The sequence below is a fragment of the Streptopelia decaocto genome (genome assembly GCF_964273445.1).
Source record: "Streptopelia decaocto genome assembly, chromosome: 4".
NCBI lineage: Eukaryota > Metazoa > Chordata > Aves > Columbiformes > Columbidae > Streptopelia > Streptopelia decaocto.
Genome location: NC_138658.1, coordinates 6,197,969 through 6,217,419, shown reverse-complemented (window position 1 = coordinate 6,217,419; position 19,451 = coordinate 6,197,969). Strand labels below are relative to the sequence as shown.

Below are 19,451 nucleotides of genomic sequence, written 5' to 3'. Positions count from 1 at the left end.
AGGGGAGAGGAAAGCAGTAGATGTTCAAATATAAGTATCCTTGCTTGTCAGTGCTTGTGCTACTGTGGGTATGTCTGAAAAAATGGTGCAGTTTGGCACAGATAAAGACTATAATCACGTACCGGTTTTTCCTCATCCCATCTTTCCCAGCCTACCCAAACCACTCGGTAACTTGTGCCAAAGTACGATGGTGTTTGCTAAGAGGGTGTTCTATGCCTCTCTCGAACTGGGAGTGCATTTTACAAACATCACAGTGGTGCACTTACTGGACTTATTTGTAAGCTAAAATTAAACAGCAATGAGAATGTCTGGTGTCTTAAACCTAAGTGAAATGCCCTTCTTTCTCAGGTTTTCATACCTTTAAGACACATTCTTGCTGTTCTCCACGCAAGAAGTAAATGGAGTGCGAGAGACGGGTGGCAGCAGGCTACAGGGGTCCTGTGATACTGCTGCCATTGAGCTATTTTAAGTTTCACAGTGTCAGCTACAGAAGGACATGTCACTGCTGTCTGCTTACAGCAACCACCACGCTGAACTAGATTAGTCTTAACATTTGTGTGCATCACTTACCCATTTAGCAATTGGACATCCTTGAGAACTTTTGCCTTCTTTCCCAGTGTAGACAACCCTCTCAATCCTTATAGCTTTACCCTTCTGTCCAAATCTTAAACAAACAAAAATATGTAAAATAAGATTTCATTTGGTTCTGCATGAACACTAAAAAAATGGAGCACATTTGCCAGTCTTATCTTAAAAAATAAACACTATTAATTACAGGGAGGGATGTGCAATGCAGTTTATCTTGCTGATTTTATTACAGTAGTGGATTGATATGTTAAGAGAGGCAAATGTCTTTAATACATCTCAGATGAGTAAAAAATTATGCATATGACATTAATATTTGCAAACCTTTTAACCGTTTCTGTAGAGAATTTGTTATACATGACATTTTGAAAAGTGGACTTGCAGGGTCTCTATTCTGGAGAGGAATTTTACGTTTTTCTTTAATTTATGGGTTAAACTTCCAGTTATTACTCTGAAATTTATGTAATTAAATTGTCATGGAACAGCTGGCATGCAGTAGTCACTCTATTAATTTTCTGCGCTTGTTTCTGGCTTAGATACAGTGTCAATCAGTTAAGTCGTGATTAACTTGCATTGTATCTATTTATCATCCACTCATAAATTGTTACTAATTTACTTCTGCCTGACTTCTATACTGAGTTAGAATCACAAACTTTCATCAAACGACACTGTTTGCGTGTGTCTTTTTGTAACTGAGGTGGGCAAGCTCGGCTCTCGCTGAAGCATTTAATCAAAGTGATTATGCCATCAAGGCACAATCTAGCCCCAAATGCAAGTAAGTGTTGTTACCCAGAGCAAAGGGGCTGCGCTTGCCACGTCCTCTGATGGACCAGGTGGAAATAATGCAGCAAACACTAAGCAAAGCAAATCTTGACTTGATAATAAGTGTCAGACCTGTTAAGCCATTTTCCAGACACGTTCTGTGGTCAGGTTGTGAGTCTGAGACCTCTGTGCCTGCAACGCTACAGATCCAGCTACCGTGTTGACCCGGCTGCATTCTGGGGACTGGGCAAATGGCAATTCCATCACTATTTCTTGAATTCTGCCGCTCTCATTTGCATTACTTTTTTTTTTTTTTTTTTTTTAAATAACCAAGTGTGGGGACTAAATCACAATCTCCTTGTTCCTTGCCTGTTACCTATAGAGCAATCAATATAGTTCCTTCCTGTTATGCAGCAGTTTACTGATGCCTTGAGAACTTTAGACCTTTCATCCCTCTTGTTTTTGCACTAAAATCTCGGTGAGGTATTTGAGAGCAAATATTTCTATTTAAGCTTCTGTCCTGTAAAGGAAATGAAAAATGCTTATTTTTAGATGTGATCTCATTGTGAAATTTCAGTGTCACAGGAAATTATACAAATAAAATCAAGTTGTACTACACATGTTCTGCAGGCAACTGTTGGGTCACTTTTTCCTACTTAGGCTTGGATGTTAGCATATGTCTGCTTCTTTAATTAACTACATTAAAAAAATTAAATCTTAATGGTTTCTATCAGTTCACTAATCTGGATTACAGGACAACTATGTGGATGCTGCTATAGACGTTGTACATTACACACTGGCAATGAAATGGACTTTGTCTCAAATCTTTTCAGCTGTCACAAAGGAATTTGTGCCTGATGTTTGTCACGTTTGCTTTCAGGCCAAAGCCGGTTGGCTTTAAAACCAGAGCAAAAACTCACTGAGCATAAAGTAGGGATTGGGAGAAATAAGAGGTAAAATATATACACCCACCATGGATTCTGCAAGAAATTTGTTCTAGTACAGCTAAAATATTAATTGCAAGTCTGAATCCAAATGCTGGTTTGTTTGGCAGTGCCGATACCTTAGAAGTCAATCCATATTAATGGAAAGCCAGTTTAAAAGTGCTTCAGTTGTGATTAGTGTCACCAACTGCACACATGTGCTTGAGAGTAACTTTATAATTAAGTGCTTTGTTTACTTAGAGATACAAAATTAACAAGGAGGATTTATGGAATTCTTCAGTCAGGGAATTGCACAGTTCATACCATATGAACAGTTGAAAACTAGCCATTATTCCAGTGGTGCTGCAGCTATACTGTGCTGAACCTGGCTGAGCAGATGCATGTTATCTATAATCTCTCAGGATTTCCTTTTGCCAACATGAAATTAAATGCAAAAAAAAAAAAAAAAGGTGAGGTCAATATTAAGGATGAAAAATTACATTCCAAAGGAAAGAAATAAAAAAAGTTTCATCGCTCATAATTGACATCATGACAAGAATGACTTTCAAATTTTATTTATTGTTTGTAAATGCTAAAGAATTAACCAGTCAACGAGGGCTCTGGAGATAACAACTTGTAAGCAGCTTCTCAGAAGGGTCAGTATTCACTCCCCCTTCACAGGAAGAAGCTGATTTATGTCACTTGCATGCATGTGAGCTGCTCACAAGGCTGAAAACAAGTCTGGGGACAAGCCCTGCACAGCAGAGCCAGGGAGGAGGTGCTCAGAAAGAGAAAGGACCTGAGGGCTTGGCGGGGATGAGCACAAATGAACAGACCTCGCTGAGAAATGCTGCTGCTCAGCTCAGAGCCGGCACTGCAAGGACACCCGTGTGCTCCTGGTTCTGCAACCAGCTGGAGCTGCTTTGCAGTTCTGAAGTCCAGACTTTTAAGGTATTGACAAATCAAATTCCCATCTGTCTTTGACTTACTGGGGAGCTTTTTGCTTGCTTGTTGGTGCAGAGCAGAACTGAATCCCCAGATACCTCTAAAAATCTGTCCATTAATGCCTAAGCACACCAAAAGCTACAAGCAATGCAGAATTCACAGTGCAGAAGTCACTTCTGTGAAAGAGTTTTAAATTTAAATACCTCAGAAGGGCTGTGGGGTTTGTGCTTACACATATTTTTAAATAGCACAGCTCATGTACCCATTCTGTGCTGTTCAAAATTCCTAGTTTGGTTGGCTTTGGTGTAATAAATATACCACAGAATGCAACACGATAGAGGGACTGTCCAGGATCAAGATAAGGCTGGTTTTGTGCAATCCTCTGAGAAAAGGGGACGTTTTTTCACAGAAATACTTATCAATTCTTGGGCTGAAATCCCATCCAACAACATTGTGGCACTCCTGTACGCGACTGAGTTAGATTTAGCCCTTTTTAGGGCTAAATACTTAGTAATTTGGGGAGGGTGTTGGGAGAAGCTAATTTTGGAGCTTCTGGAGTTCGGCATTCTGCTCTTCATTTTCGTTGTACCTCGGCATTCTCCTCCCCAGAGGGACCGCCAGGCCCGTGCCTGCTTTTGCAGCCATTGCCAACCATCCTGCTTGGCAGGCTGGTGGCTGCTTGTTCCTGCTCGGCTTTGCTGGCATCTGTCTCAAAGCGCAGCGCCCGTGCCAGCCAGCAGACTATTAGCCCTGTCAAATATTGTGACTCTCTGGTGAATAGCACAGCGCGTCATGTTGGCAACACTGGAGTGGCTAAGCCTACAAGTAATTACTTGGTTTGCAATTGTTTATTTCTTTATGTGCAAAAGCTGGAAAAATTCTGACATCCACAAAAGGCTAAACGGTAATCTGCCCTGTGCCTTTGCGCTAATTACCTTTCTTCCATGATTTCTCTAATAGCTGCCACATTAGGACCGGCTCCTAGATGGGTATAGAAAGGACCTTCATCTTTTTCAATAATTTGCTCTGTTTAAAACAAAATAAAGGTTATTACTTCGAAGCTTAATTCTTTAATGTAAAAAGTCACATTGCAAAGCTTACATCTAGGTTGTGAGAATACTGCTGTATGGGTCTGGGGTCAGAGTTTTCAAACCCTTCTGTCTAAAACATGCCCACGCAATTTGTACAAAACATGCAAAACACGTGGCTAATCCTCCAAATAGCTGTGATATGGACTGTGTGCCATTTGCTACCACAAACAGTTGGTTCATGTCTCAGGCTCTACACTGAAATTTAAAAGGCATTTTCCTGTTATCACTGAACAATTGTTTCTCCTTCTCCCACTTCCTCCTCTCCCAGTATCTAGAAAGGAAGACAAATGGGATAACAACAGTAAATATTGATATTAGGGAGCTGTACAGTACTTGTTTTTCAGCAGACGTGTTACAGTGGAGGAACCTGCAGCTTGAAAAATTGGCCAGTAAGTTTACATAGGGAATTTCTGCCATCCTCAGAAAGATGTTGTGTAATGAAAAAAAGCAAGTTTGCTGTAAGAAATCCCGCACAAGGCTTACTCAAATTACTTGTATGCTATGAATGTGGCCTCAGTTTTCCGCGTGTAGGTAGGACCATGTCAGCATTCCCAATAGACGCTGCATGTTTGGTTTGGTAGCGGGAGGCAGGCTCCGGCAGGGCGGAGGGCTCAGGAGGAGCTGCTGGAACTGTGCTTGCTTGTCCGAGGGCTGATTTTATGCTTTCTGCCACCTTAACTCCAAAGGCTGGATGAGGTGATGCTGCTCTTGACGTACAGCCTCCAGAAACCTGATGGAGACGTGCTATAAACCTGAACGTGTCAATGGGGGAATGGCTTCATTTCATCTTCCTAAGGACAAGTATTAGTAGGAAACAGCAATAAATCCTATCAGTTATGTTCTGGCACTGGGTTCTTCAAAGACGACAGGAACTAATTTTCATGCTCCTTTATTTCCTAGAGAGTCTGGTTGGAATGAAGAATTAAAATGCAAGCAGAGAATAAGCTATTTTACTTAGGTTGCAGTTGCAGTACTGGCTAGAAAAACGGTGAAAATAATGAAACGATTGTCAGAAAAACCTGTGCCAACTACATTGGAGAAACCGTCTCAAGAAATAAACCCAACTTCAGTGTTTTTAAAAAAACCTACATTTTGTAGGTTGTTTCTTAAAAAACAGCAAGGAACATGCTTCCAGTTTTTGCTTTGGAAATCCACTGCCTCTGTTTTAGTTCCCATGGATCGTCTCTGAGACACAGCCCCAAGCCTTCAGAAACACAAGAAGTTCCATTTTGCAGTTTTGGAGGAGCATTGGTTTAACGTTCCTCTTTTATAGTTGGTACAAAATCCCAGTAAGTGAAACTATAACAAGGATTATTATTTTCACCCCACTCCTCCACCCCCTGTTTTTGGTGCTGAACCTTTCGCTTCAGCCTTAATAGTTTATTGAGTCTGAAAGTGCCTGTTAGAGCTGTGTGCAGTGTCAGTGCTGGATGGAGGAGGCTCGAGCTATAGGGCCATGCTTGTCACGCTGCTTTGCTTCCCTCTGCTCCATTCTTCCAGCTTTTGGGGACTGGGAATGCTGTGAAGAAACACCGAGGGTCCCCCTTGCTGCCTTTTTATTGCTGCTTGTGTAGCTTCTCTAAGAAACTGCTGATGCCTTTAGCCTTGCAGGAGACAAATGTGGGAAAGGGAGGATAAACTCTTGCAACAAGCAAGGAATAATCTGTCATCCCTTCTTTGCTTGGACTTTACTGAGGGAAGCTTCAGCAATTCCACTGTTAGGGCAGAAAGTGGTGTAAGGATCTCAAGTTTGGGACACAGGACATGTTTTGGAAATGCTCTATCTAACCTTGACAAATAGATTATAAAGTTAAGACCTACTTTTTATCAGCATGTTGTCATTACATGCCTGCTGCTCAAGGAGAATGGACGTGAGGGGACATATTTCTGGCCATAAGCATTCTGACTGAAAAAGCAAATAGGTAATTGCTTTATGAAATATGGAGAAAGGGCATGTGTGTAGGGTTGGGTAAGTGGAGTCGGCATAAGTGTGTAAAATTGCAAGTTTATAAGTCTTTACTAATTACTCTTCTAAAAAAAGCAAACCGAAAAATCCTCCAAGAAAAACATCCATCTAACCCCGCGACCCCAACTTGAAGGCTCATTTCCTTCCTGTGAACTAGTACATTTTTAGTACATCTCAGCACTTACCAACACAGCTGCAAGATGGAAAATCATACTGGGTTTTGGCAGGTGTGTCCAATAAATTTTTTACAGGAGTATCCAATAACTTGGAAGGTGAGTCTAAAAAATTATTGAGAACAGTTCCAGCTGTTCTTTTGGTCGGGGTTTTCTCAGCAGATAAGTTTGCTTGCTGATCTGAGGTTGAGGTCTGAGTGTCAAAATCTGCAGCACCAGTATTTCTTGATAGGATGGTAATAGGGCCTGCTGTTTCAACCTTCACATGTTTAGGTGATTTGATAGTAAAAGTCTTATGATCAAACAGTGATTTGACCTGTATCTGTTTTAGCTGCTGTTCCATTGTCTCGATGATGCTCTTTTGTTGCATGTTCGCACAGCCAAAGTGCTGATTCTCTTGTTTAATTGTTTTTTTCCACATTTTGTTTTCCAGTTGTCCAGCTGATAGACGCATGCAGACATTAGACTTTGTGCCAGCTTCAATTTTTATGGGCTTGCGCGCTGCACTGTGACCAATCTCTGTTTTGGGTTGCTGGTATGCTTGTTGCTCCTGTTTTTGCAGGAGATGCCACCTTAGAGCAGCGTGCTTTTGAAAATCCTTAGGGGTCTGGGACTGCAAATGACAGCCTCTCTGGTCTTGGGAGTGTGGGGCAGTTTGCTGGCCGTGTGGTAAGTACCGCTGAGGAATCTGTGTAGCTTGCTGGCTCGGGAGATCTTGGTTCAGGCTACCACCGTAGCACGGTGTCTGCTGGACTGGTGGGAGCTGTATAACTGAAGCTTGTTGTGTCTGCTGCTCTTGTTCTTGAAAAGAGTGATTCACATCTTGCTTTGCAGTCAAGTTTTTTGAAAAATACTGCGCGTGCTGCAAGTCCTGCACTTTGTTGGCTACAAAGCGCTCAATATTCCCGGCGTTTTCTTTCTTCTCAGAAATCGAGTGCACGTTGTTTGGGCAGGGATGCTGCAGATTAGCGTTTGCTTTCTGGGTGTAAAGGGGAGCTTTGTTGTTTACGCTCTGTACCTGCTCCAGGCCTAGCTGAGGGTTATGCAGTGGGAATGCACTTGATTTCATGTACTTATTCCCAGTTTGAAAACACTCATCTGCTTTAAGCTGACTGAAGGATGTCCTGTCTAGCGGCTGCTCAGCATTGCTTTGGGAGTGGGAAATGGTTTGAGGCAGGTCTTTATTTTTCATCTGCAGAGCCCGTTGCTGGTTTGGGGTTAGCTGCGGATTGCACGGCAGTTGTACCTGCTGTGCCTGCTTCTGAAGCATCTGTTGCAAAATGTGTGAATGCAAGAATTGCTCGTTTTCCCCTGGCTGGGGATTCAAGTGCTGCTGTTTCAGCGGGACCCCTAAAGGCTGTTCGGCTTGTTGTTCCGGTCTTTGCTGGAAATGGAGCTGCTGCGGAGGCTGTTGCTGCACTTGGGACTTGAGTAGGGAATCCACCTTTGTGAGCTGTGGCTGCGGTGAGTGTTTCTGGAACGGCAGCTGCTGGTCAGCTGCGGGACGCGGCTGCAGCTGGGAGGTCTCGCTTTTGTACAGCGGAGGAATTTGTTCCTGTTGCATTATCTTCTGGCTCTGGGGCTGCCCTGAAGGCCCCTTTAATGCATCAGGACTTCCAGCATACTGTTTGGTATAGGCTCTTTCGGCTGTGTTTGCCCGGAACTGAAGAATTGATCGCAATAATGCTTCGCTGGGCTTTTGGGGAGGCTCTCCCTGGCGGAACTGGGTGGAAACCAGTTCTATCCAGGCTGTTTTTGAATGATGTTGAGCCTGTTGCGCAGGCTCTTTCGCTTGGTCCTTTTCTTTGTTGGGAGGAATCTCAGGTTCTCTCTGTCCTGGGAAATGCTGATAGTGTTGCTGCAACTCACCCTCACTTCCGCGCGCTTGCGGGTTTTGGAGCGGAGGCTCTGATGCCGGCGGCGTTTCTTCGGGGTGCTGCTGAATCGAGGCGGCCACAGCAGCTTGCGGGCTGCTTTCACTGACATCTTGCTGCGACGTTTGCGCCTGCTGCGGAAGTCTCTGCTGAGGGTGAAGTTGTTGTTGGCCGAGGCTGGGACTTTCTGACATTGGTCCCTGCTGTTGCCCTTCGTTCTTTATCTCCCCAGGAAGAGTTTCATCACATCTGTTGCCAAAGGAATGGTGTCCTTCTCGCACCATGACGGGCAGTGCACTGTTCATTTCCGGAGCAGGAGGGGTGGAGGAATCTTTGTGAAACGTTGAGTTCTGTGTAAAGAAAGCACCATTTTTTTCTGCTTGCTCAGAAAACCTTTCCAGAGTGGCACTCTGAGCTTGCAGGTTACTGCTGGAACATAGAGAGAGGTCTGGGTTGGGAACCTGCCCTACACTTCCATGAACAGTACTGTTCACTGTGGGTAAGTGGTGTGGATCATAGCCTGGAATCTGTTGCTGTAGCTCTGGTTTCTGAAAAGAACAGCTACCTGGCAATACAGGTGGTTTACTGGAGTCTTCTGCACTGTAGACCTCAGTAACCACTACAGCTGGCACTTGAGGCAGCTCAGAGTTTGAGGTCTGTGGGGAAGTGATCTGCCCTGAGGTATGGGATGAATGTGTTGTCTCGTAGGACAACTCATTAGTAGCCTGACTGGTAATGGCATTGATATGAGATGTGTTCTTCTGCATTGCTATGGAAACATGTTCTGGATAATATTGAGACAGTGTTTTCTCCAGGAGTTCACCACGCATGCTTTCCATGGAAGAGGCAGAAACTGTAGCACCATTAGGCATTGGCACCGCCTTGTTCTTAAGTAGTAAGACAATGTCCCTGTTGTGGCAATGAACATTTTCCCGCTCCTGCTCATCCTGGATCAGGAGGTCACGAGGGTTTTCTGAACCACCACTGTTGTATCTTGTAGGCTGTATCAAATCCGAAGCTTCATTTTCGTGTCCTGTAAAACTCTCGGGTTTCTTCTCACTATAACAATTGGAGACGCTTGGTTTTTCATTATTATCCTCTGGCTCAGCTTTTTCTCCATTTACCTCTTTGTCTTGTTTCACTTTCTTGCTCTCATGAAGTCCATACAGAGAGGGCTCACTAAAAGTGCGTTTTATCCCACCATTTTGCATATATTTGGAATAGACTTTCTTTTCATGTAAAAGGTCGGGGCTAACACAGTTGTTTGGGCTTCCCTTCAGGTGGGGCACTCCGTAGTTGCTTTTAATGAATAGCTGCTTGTGGTCTCCATTGACTTCAACTTCAGGCCTCTCTGTTGCTGGACTTCCATTCTGTAGCTTCACCGCAGAAGGCTCTGCCTGGCAAACGTGAGAAGATTGCGGTATTAGAAATGGACTCAATCTATGGCCGTCAACATGGTTGGTTCTGTCCTGTTCCATCTGGCCTGCTCCGGGGCCATCCACAAGGTTACCCCCTGAATGTATCTGAAAGAGAAAAGAAACCAGAGAGAATCTAAGTCAGTTTTAGTTTGCATCGATGGACAGACAGTTATTGACAATTCCTGCAGTATTCGAGCACCCGTCACCCTGACCAGCGTGAACACATGTGAGCTTGCACGAGCACCCGAGCGGAGTTTCACTGTCCTATCACACTTTGCAGCCCCGTGTCTCCCTTTTTCTTGAAGGCTTGTTCTTCAAGGTGAAAAGAGAGTGAAAATACAGAGCAGCTCCTTACCCCCGTTTAACACCCAAGCAGATATTTTACAAAAAAAATCTCTCCTAATATTGCAAAAAATATTCTCTGCTTTTGAATGATGTACATAGACTCCTGTGTTGTCACTTTTCTTCCCTGGTAAGGCAGAAAGTCATGCCGAAACCACGGCTCCCAGACTTGGTGCTAATCCCATTATTTGATTAAGTGTGCCAAACCTCTTTTGTATGACTAGAAGGGTTATTGTCACCAAGCTTGCCAATTAGAGGGGAAAACCTCCTTTTTTCTGTCTTCAGCTGTCTGACAAGGTCTTTTAAAACTGGCGTTCCTAAAGACCACGCAAGTGGCTTGATCCTTGTGAGACAAAGCCATGCCTGACTGCTGTCCATAGGAAATCCTACAGTTCATCAACATCTTGGGGATGTTGACAGAAACAAGGTGAGAGACTTCGGAAAGGTCTGATGGAAGTCATGTTTTTACAGGTATTAATTTCCTTTCAAATGTACAATACAGACATCAAGCATGGCTTAATCTATGCATTTGGGTTTTGAACTGAGCCCCACAGCTGTGGAGCCAGGATTATTTCTTTTCTTTGTTTGGATGGAAAATCCCATTTTCTCATATACCCTTTATATTTTATTTATAAAATGAAGTTTTTAGTTGGATAAAAGTACTGACACTGTGCAGTGAACAAATTCCATGTAATGACAAGCTAATCCTGTTCACATGGATGTTCCCAGGATTCACAGTCCCAGTTAACATAGATAAAGCCCTTGTTTGACTCTGCTTGTAATTTATTTGTTGTTGGCTTTATGGTTCTCAGCCAGTCACAAATGACAGAAGACAGACCAACAGAAGTTCTTACAGATGTGAGACTGCACAGAGGAAATCTGGACTCATACGCGTCTTTGTCCTGCAGCTTTTATTTTCGGTCTGCACAAAGGGGAACACAAAGGGTTCTCCATGCCCAGGTCACCCCTGGTTGGAATGCAAAGTCAGGAAAAGCACGACGCGTGGCTGGTGTTGCCACAACGTGGGAAGAACTACTATACTGAACCATTTCTCCTATCGTGGTTGCTCTGCTTATGTATTTATCCTATGCTAATATTTGTTTTTCTTTAAATGCTAAGGAACATCTAATTTATACAGTTTTCAGTGCAGTATTGCCTTACTCAGTTGAGTAATATGATTCTAAAATGCTTTTAAAAGTAATCTTAATTCATGAGATTGATTACATCCAGCTGAATCCCCTCTGCTTGCAGCTCAGTATCAGGACAATTCAAACAGATATTTTGACTGGAAAGCACCTATATGATGATTTGTATCCACTCCTTCCTTGTCTCAAACCTGGTTTTAGATTTACTTTTGACCTCCTGAAGTTTTTTTATTTTGCTTCTGTACTCAATGTATGTTTTGTATGACAAGTAAAGAAGTTATCTCTGCAAGTTAACAGCACTTTAAAAAAAGGGAAAGCTAAGAACAGGGAGATGGAAAAGAATGCTTGTCCGTCTTACCTACTTTTTTGACAAGGTAAGGTAGATATATTTCAGTATATTTCCCAACCTAGCTTTAAAGCACCACAAGACACAAGCCTTAGCAGCTTTCCCAAGGAGACAATATTCCATGCTTAACAGAAGGCAGTGTGAAAAGGATTCCTCTGCTGTGTCAGTCTGGGCCAGGTGGAAGAATGATACTCCCAAAGTGTCTCAAAAATAAAATGTCAGCCTAATTTGGAAACCGTTCTTTGCCTTCACACCTTTCCTACCTAGAAACTGAAGCCGAACCACAACTCAGACATGAGTGTGTAGGCTGCTGTATTTCACAAGTAGGAAATGAAGTAAAAGGCATCATAGTAATGAACACTGTGCTGTCAAGCTGCTTCTAAAGTATTTATTTATTTTAAAGAAGTTTTAGTCTGTGTGACTGAGCCACGAGAAGCTTCCCATTGTCCTCAAAGTCCGCCTTGCCGCTTGTGTCCTGGTGTGCCGTGTGGGTTGCAAGCAAATTCCTTCCCAGAGTTCCCAGACAATCTTCTCGCCTCCTGACAGGTGAAAACACCTTTTGTTTAGAGGTGGGGGCTGCCCGACTTCTCTAAACTTAGCTACAAACTCCTCGAATGAGCACAACTGTGCTTCAGAAAGGTCTTAGGTTCACGATGTCCTCAAAACCTGTGAGGTTATGTTCACTATGTGACATGGATTATTATTCATGATATTCTCAAAGACCTCACGGTATGAGTCAACCAGTTTCCCCACACTCTGATCACCTCCGGTGTAAAAGGCACTGGTGTTAGACATTGCAGAGGACAAGGGAATCATTTGTTTCTTTAAAATACAAAGCTAGGTCATTGATTACAAGTGCCAGATTTGCATTCTTTGAAATGCATCTAGGATCGTGGTGGCTTTCTGTTATACTTCTTTCTTTTCTCTCTCTGTCTACACTCAGTTATTCACAATCCTCAAGTCACACTTGAGTACAAAGCTTGCTCAAGCAGCCACAAATCACAGCAATTATTTGCAATATAGAATTGGCAAAAGACAAAAAGCAGCAATACCTTTATTACTGGTTTTAATTGGGACACCATGAAGATATTCTTGATGCTACTACTAAGCAGACCTGGTCACACCTTACAAAGTCTCTGTGCTCTTCTTTGTAATTGTTGAGGGGTGAACTGTCAGCCTCTCAAAGGAAATCTACATCTCCCTGTGTCTAGCAGTTAGCCTTTTTTCTCTTTCCCATAACTGTATTTTATCCGGACCATTTAGTAGCTCCACATATTTTTCTTCAGCTATAATTCATTAGAAATTCAAGTCACATCAGCAGCATCTGTGAAACAATTACTGCGTGTAGGACTGACTCTGCAGTCTAATCCATCATAATTATGACTGGCCTCTTTGAAGATGCCACGATGCGTGACTTAAATATAGCACATTACTGTGCAAATGGATCAGCATCTCATCCCACCAATATGCATTCAAGTAATAATTCAGTCCACCGCTGTTTGACTTTTTCAGATGCAAACAATGTATGTACATTTATTTCTTGCCATGTATGGCGCACAAATTGGAAACCAGGTATTGAAAGAGAGAGTTTAAGGTTTTTTTTTTCTGTTTTATGGTCAAGTTTGGCATATTCCTGACAACCACTATTAATATGGGAATACCAAAAGACTGTGGAAGGTGGTGTTAGGAGCACAACATTTCTGCAGCAACAGAAGTGTTCTTGGTGATGGCATTTTCTTTCATGGAAAATCTTTCTTTACTTCTAGCGGTTCATACCTTATTTTATATAGAACCTGTATCTGGGGAGTTTGTGAATGCAAAGCAGCTCAGATGAATGAATGGATGAATCCATCCACTGCAGGGTTATCTGCAAAGCTGGGCGAGATTCCCAGTAGAAAAAAAGGTGAGAGGATGCTGTGTTAGAGTATCTGTGGCCCTGAGAGGGCCAAAAGGTGGGGTGTCAGAGGGGCTGGTTCCCCTCCTGGCATTAGCTGGGATAGAAATATATCTCCCTGGCAGAAATACACCTCCTCAGACCATGACCTCAGCTGACTTGTGCTCAAGTGATTAGCAAGATGAGACTGAAGAAAGCAGAAGTCGGATACTTGGGAGCTTGTCAATGTTTCGCCAGGTTGTTCCTGGAGTGCTGCCACAGCCTCCGTCCTGCTGGCACCTTCTGCCACTGCCAGATGACACAGAGGTCTCAATTGCTCCCAGAGAGGAAACCTCTAGCACTTTCTAGACGGCAAGTGAATTTACCTATATGCCTTGCCAAACTCCAGTTTGGTAAGCTGTACTTTGTGCTTGCACTCTCCTGCTCCTATCACCTGGATACAGTAGTTGACTTCACTTCTGGCTTAATTTGCTACGTAGTGTTATGTGCTGTTGTGAAGTTGCTTCTCTTCTCTGAAGCTCATGCTGCTGGCAAAGAGCTCTAAATCCTGAACTTCCAACAAGTGAAAAAACTCCTGAAGAGAAGGGTTTGGTTTGTTGTTTTTTTTTACTGTGTTTTATGACTGTGGTTATCATGGGATGTCATTTTTCTCTGGCCTAAGTATCAGCTTCTTGGGTTCAGACCTGTAAGCAAGCTGCAAATGTCACCAGAGGAGAAAAGATGTGCAGTTAGCTCAGACAGTTATTGGGCCATGTAACACATCAAAGCTTATCAGTGAGACATTTCCATTATTGCTGGGATAAGACGTTGCACACATGAAAAATGAGGTATAGTTTAAAGATTCTGTATATGTTTCACACTGAAGGTGTTACACAATGAGAAACAAAACAAGCTTCCCCATGGAAACTAATGGGAGAGGTAAGCCCAGACTACACCTCCTGAAACTCTGGGTGGTTTGCCATTCGCAGAACAGCCTCTTCCCAGGCCAGGCTTGCTGGTAGTTTGTAATAAATACAGTATCATCAGCAAGCAAACCCCGTTTGGGCCTGTTGTTTAAATATAGGTTTAACACGCTTTTCTGAAACTAAGCCACCCATGACAGAGAATTTTAATGCTGTTATCTAAGGGAGATTCGAAAGAGAGATTGCATTCATGCCTACAGTGATTTGAGGCTCTGAACCCCACAACCCGCCCTAGGGATCTGCTCTGCTCCCCCCCAGCATCGCTGCTGCTCTGCTGCAAGTGTGGCGGCTCAGGAAAACACAGGGAAACTTGAAGGCAGACGTGAAGGAGGCCTGAGAAGGACAAGGACACTCTGTTGTTAGCTGGGCTCCGTGGCTTACAATGGGGTCCTTTTGCACCGCATTCAGCTGTCTCTTCTTTTGGATAGTGTATTTATTCAGTGCATTAGCAATGCTTTGGAAGAAACTCACATAAGATGCTGTGCCTTCTCTGACCCTTGAAGTTTTGAAATTAAGGCTGTATTTCTTTCTAATATGTATATTTCTTTTTCATTGTAGCTTTAAATAGCAGTTAAGGGGTTAATCTAGAAACTACTGGATGAGACTGACTGTATTCTGCAGGAGGTCATGTTACATGAATATAATTGTCTTCTCTGGCATTTAGATCTACGAATAATTTGTGTCAAACAGAAGAGAAAATGTGGTATGGCTAAAATTTCTTACCTAATTTATAGCTAATTTATCCTTAATTTGCAGGGAAAATGGTGAGTAGCGAATATAGACATAAGCAGACATAAGGGAATGAAGAGCATGGGATTTGTGAAATATAAGGATTAATAATTCATTAAATCCTCCGCAAGCCGGAAGCCTCATAATTCATGCATTTTTAAATCAACTAGTGCTAACCCCCCCCTCAATTTATTGAAACCAGTTCTTGCATTTTAGTGATGCAATGATCTAATTGCAAAGCACTTGAATCAGTTTGATTTTTTTTGACCTTAATACAGAGAATAAAGCTAAACTGGTCTGCACAGTGATTTCCCCTTGCTACATTACATAAACATCAACAAGACCGGATGCTGCATAATATCTACCCAGACATGAATAACTGCACTATTTTAACAATTGCATAAAATCGAGGAGAGCCAAAATTAAGTGCCTCTACAATATAGGTGGAAAAAAACAATTACGTGAAGGAAATAAATTAAGGAACATAAAATGCGAGTAAACAGGAATTACAATGTTCCATCACACCGCTCTCCAGTTCCTATTTTTTTCTGATTTATGTCCTGTACAAACTTTGTGCCTAATTGTACCATGCGGCACTTCTCTAGCAGAAGAACACAACTCTTGAAGTTGCTTCTAATGCCACCATAGTATGACCAAATTAGAATTGTTTCCCAAAAAGCCGAACTTTGGAACCAGGTTGTATTTAAGAGACAAAAGGACTTTCCTGCTCAAGCAGAGTGCTCAAGATGAGGTTGGTATCTACGCTTGTTCTTGCTGCTTGTGGGCTCATTTCTGTGGTTTAGATTTGGAGTGTGGTGGATCCAGGTGGTTTACACCGCCAGACCGCCACACTGATCTGTATTGCTTCCCCATTAGCCTGGTTGACATTACCCTGGGTGTAATGGCCGACATACTCTAAAACCAATATTGCTCAATTTCTTAAGCACCACCTTGACTATTAATACGTCTTTCACAAATACAGGGAAGCTGAACTAGAACACCCTTTTTTGCCTTTGCTGTTTTTGAGAGACAGTGCAGTTGATAACTGTAATAGGAAGGCTGTGGGGATGGAAGTGATTCTCAAACACTTGGGATGCTCAAAGAAGCGTGCGCTGAGATACTTGTATGTCTGGGTATCATAAGAAACTTCTTTTGTGTGCCTGTGAAGTTTGGACTAGCAAAATTGTTTCAAATAGCAATCCACACAGGGCATCATTTGGGTAATTCACCAATGCCTGTGAATTCAATGCTGGCAAACATGTTGTGTTAGGAAAGAAGAACCACGTCTCTTTTTCCTTCATCTCAGCCCGTTATCTTGCTAGGTTAGGTGTGTTGAGCAAAGGCTGGCAAGACAGGGTGGGCTTTGCTGCCAGGTGCACAACTGGTATTCAGACATATATTTGATTCTTGACAAATGGTAGAATTTGAGGGATGATTTTCCTCTTGGTACTTCGGCTACCCCGTATGTCAAACAGTAATTATAATACTGGCCGCTGATTAAAATCAGCTACCCGAGAGCAACAGCAAACTGTTCAGGCTCTTTTGACCGAGCTCTGGGTAAGCACGCCAGAATAAGCAAGCCTTGGTGGCTGAACCGTTCTTCGAGAAACACTTGATGTTATCAACCTGCCGCTTAGGGAAGGTTACCAAGAGGTCAGCGTCATCATTATCTTCCAGTTTCTGTGATCTTTCTCCATCTGGCTTCGGACCTGGATATAGCATGGATTTCTTGGGTAGATCACTTCCCAACACCAGCTGAAGGTCGGTTATCCGTGATGATTTCATCGCAGCTGTTGGCAGAGTTAAGTAATTTGCTATTAAGTAGTACATCCTCCTCGAGAACTAGAAGCAGTGAAACAGATTCTCTTGGCTCTTTTCACCCCATACTACAAAGAAATGGAGGAGCCAAAGGAAAAACCGCTGGCAAGCTAAAGATTTTGGCGTTTCATCATGTTGGGACAGTAACATTAGAAAATAGGAACAAAAATGGTCCTGTCTGGCAAGTGGATGGAAGAACTGATAGAAGAGAGTAAAACATGGGCTGCAGCATCCTCAGAAAACCTATTTACACAGCTCTGTTTTCCATTATCCTTTGAACTTCAAATAGGAAATCCTGTTGGTCTCCCATCTCTGATGAAAAGAGAATTTTGGATGAAATTCAGTTATCTTAAATTTCTTCTTCAAAAGTTGAATGTGAAGGTTCTGCCAACATGGGAGTGGGGAGAATACAGAGATCAGGGATGATGACTCTGTTGCTCCTGCATGTCCAGATGATAAAGCGGAGCTGTCGGCCCCTTTGCCAGTCTCACTGTGGTCGCCTTTACACCCCTGTACACATTTCTTCTCATGGCTCTGCCACACCTAGGCTGCGATCCTGTAGTGAACTCAGTTTTTGGCTACTGGTCTTGACCATTGAGAAACAAGAGGCAGTAGAGAAAGAGCTCCTGTGCTTGGCAAACCAAACCAATCACTCATAAACACATGGGGAAAACAGGTTTGCCAGGGGCCTGAGGAGACGAGTGCCCTGTTCCTCGGCTCCAGGGCGCCACCCAGACCTGTACCAGCCCATTCCAACCTGTTTTCAAAGGTCTCTAATGATGAGGGATGCATAAGAACCCACAGTTACACGCAGCGCTTCAGTAACCTCACTTACTAGAAAGCTTCTACCATTTAAAACATAACCCTAGATCATCTCTTCCCATCTACCACAGAGTAGTTGTTTTTTCTCTGTGCTATGGCTTCTTTCTCCCTGTGTAACCGAAGACTGTTATTAATGCCCTCCTCTTAGACAGAATAAACAACCCAGTTTGTGACATCCGATCTCCTCCCCGAGTGGATCTATATCCATACCATTTGTTCCCTGACCAGATGCACCAGGGTCACAAAGCAAATGAAACAGTCTGTTCTTCGGAGACCTTATACACATGCCACATGCTGCTAGATTTATATACAAGCAGCTATTAATATGTGCCTATATAACATTTTAAATACCTGTATGAATTAACTTGGCTTTCCCCCCGGTAACTAAAATCAGTTTTATTCCCCCAGCACAGAGAGGGAATGTATAAATTGCACTGAAATGCACAGGACAGGCTCCTTACTTCTAGCAGAGCTTTATAGAGAAGGATGTTTCCTTAAAACCTCTAACTTCAGTGTGTTAAAGTCTGTGAGCTATTGGCACAAACATCTCTTCTGACTTCCCCTGTTGCTGAGGCACTACAGAAGATAAGAATCTAATGCATTTTTAGATGTCTATTAGAAGATGCCCCCTGGAGCTATGGTTGCCATTCAGCTTCTTTCTGCCTCCATGTGTGGTCTTCAGGAACAGTTTTCATGTGGGTTATTGCAATCTACATGTAACAATGGCACGGATTATCGTGTTGAAATCTACATCTGAGAAAACAGTTCCATTTGCCCCTCCAGATGTACAAGAGATGAAAGACAAGGTGTTTTTGATGACCAGAGCCAGCTGATGACCAAAGAGCAGTCGAGATCTAACCCGGATAAAAGCACAACTCTGCGAGAGAAACAAAATTGTGGGAGCAGTGCTGCCTTGCCACGGTTCTAAGCATGGGTACTGTTACCATCCCCTTCAGTTTTACATTGGAGATGAAGACGTGGGACTACTTTTTCATTTTGAATACTTAACAAATTGTAAGGCAAGAGACATCCAATTCACATCATGCCAGCACCTATCAAGGAGTTACAGCCTAACTTCTTAAGGTTGGCTTGAAAACCAGATTTTTCTGTAGTCACCATCTTGGCTACAGTAATTTTCTCCCCTTTCTAATTCTAGCTGTTTATCACTTGGCAAGAGAGTGTTAAGCTTATTCTTAGAAGGCCACTATTAACCCTGTTCTGAGGCTCCAGTTCCTGCTTCCACACAACTGCAGCCATTTCTGAGTTCCTTCTTACCTTGTTAGAGCCTCGCTTACAGTGAATGTGGTTTTTACCTAGAGCAATTTAAAATTTTCTAACATTTAAGCATAAATGGGCAGTAGACAAGGAATTTTATGTATTTTGTAGCAAGAAAAATTTAGTTAGAGAGCAATTACAGAAAGAAACTTATTACAGGGAAACAGACATTTGTCTTTCTTTGGAATCTCCCTTTGGTGTTTCAGGGAAACTGGAAACCAACAAAAAGACTAGATTTTGCAAATGGGATGTTTGTTTAAAAACACAGCTCTAATGTGAAGGTTTCTCGCTTTAACTAAATTACAAAACTGGATAAAAACCTGGGACTGCTGTGCCGAGAGAGGGTTGGGATCCCAGAACGAGCTGGCATTCCTGCTTTAA

At 42.8% G+C, this 19,451-nt stretch overlaps 1 protein-coding gene across 1 annotated transcript in view; it reads right to left on the bottom strand.

Annotated features, from left to right (window-relative positions):
* The window catches only part of TET2 (tet methylcytosine dioxygenase 2), a 72,456-nt gene that overhangs the window by 14,634 nt on the left and 38,371 nt on the right, over positions 1–19,451 (bottom strand). Inside the window, exons 2-4 of the mRNA XM_082051735.1 lie at positions 6,458–9,842; positions 4,151–4,241; positions 571–664 (exon numbers count right to left, since the gene is read on the bottom strand). Of these exons, the coding sequence (XP_081907861.1) occupies positions 571–664; positions 4,151–4,241; positions 6,458–9,842 (3,570 nt within the window). The remainder of the gene's footprint in view (positions 1–570; positions 665–4,150; positions 4,242–6,457; positions 9,843–19,451) is intronic.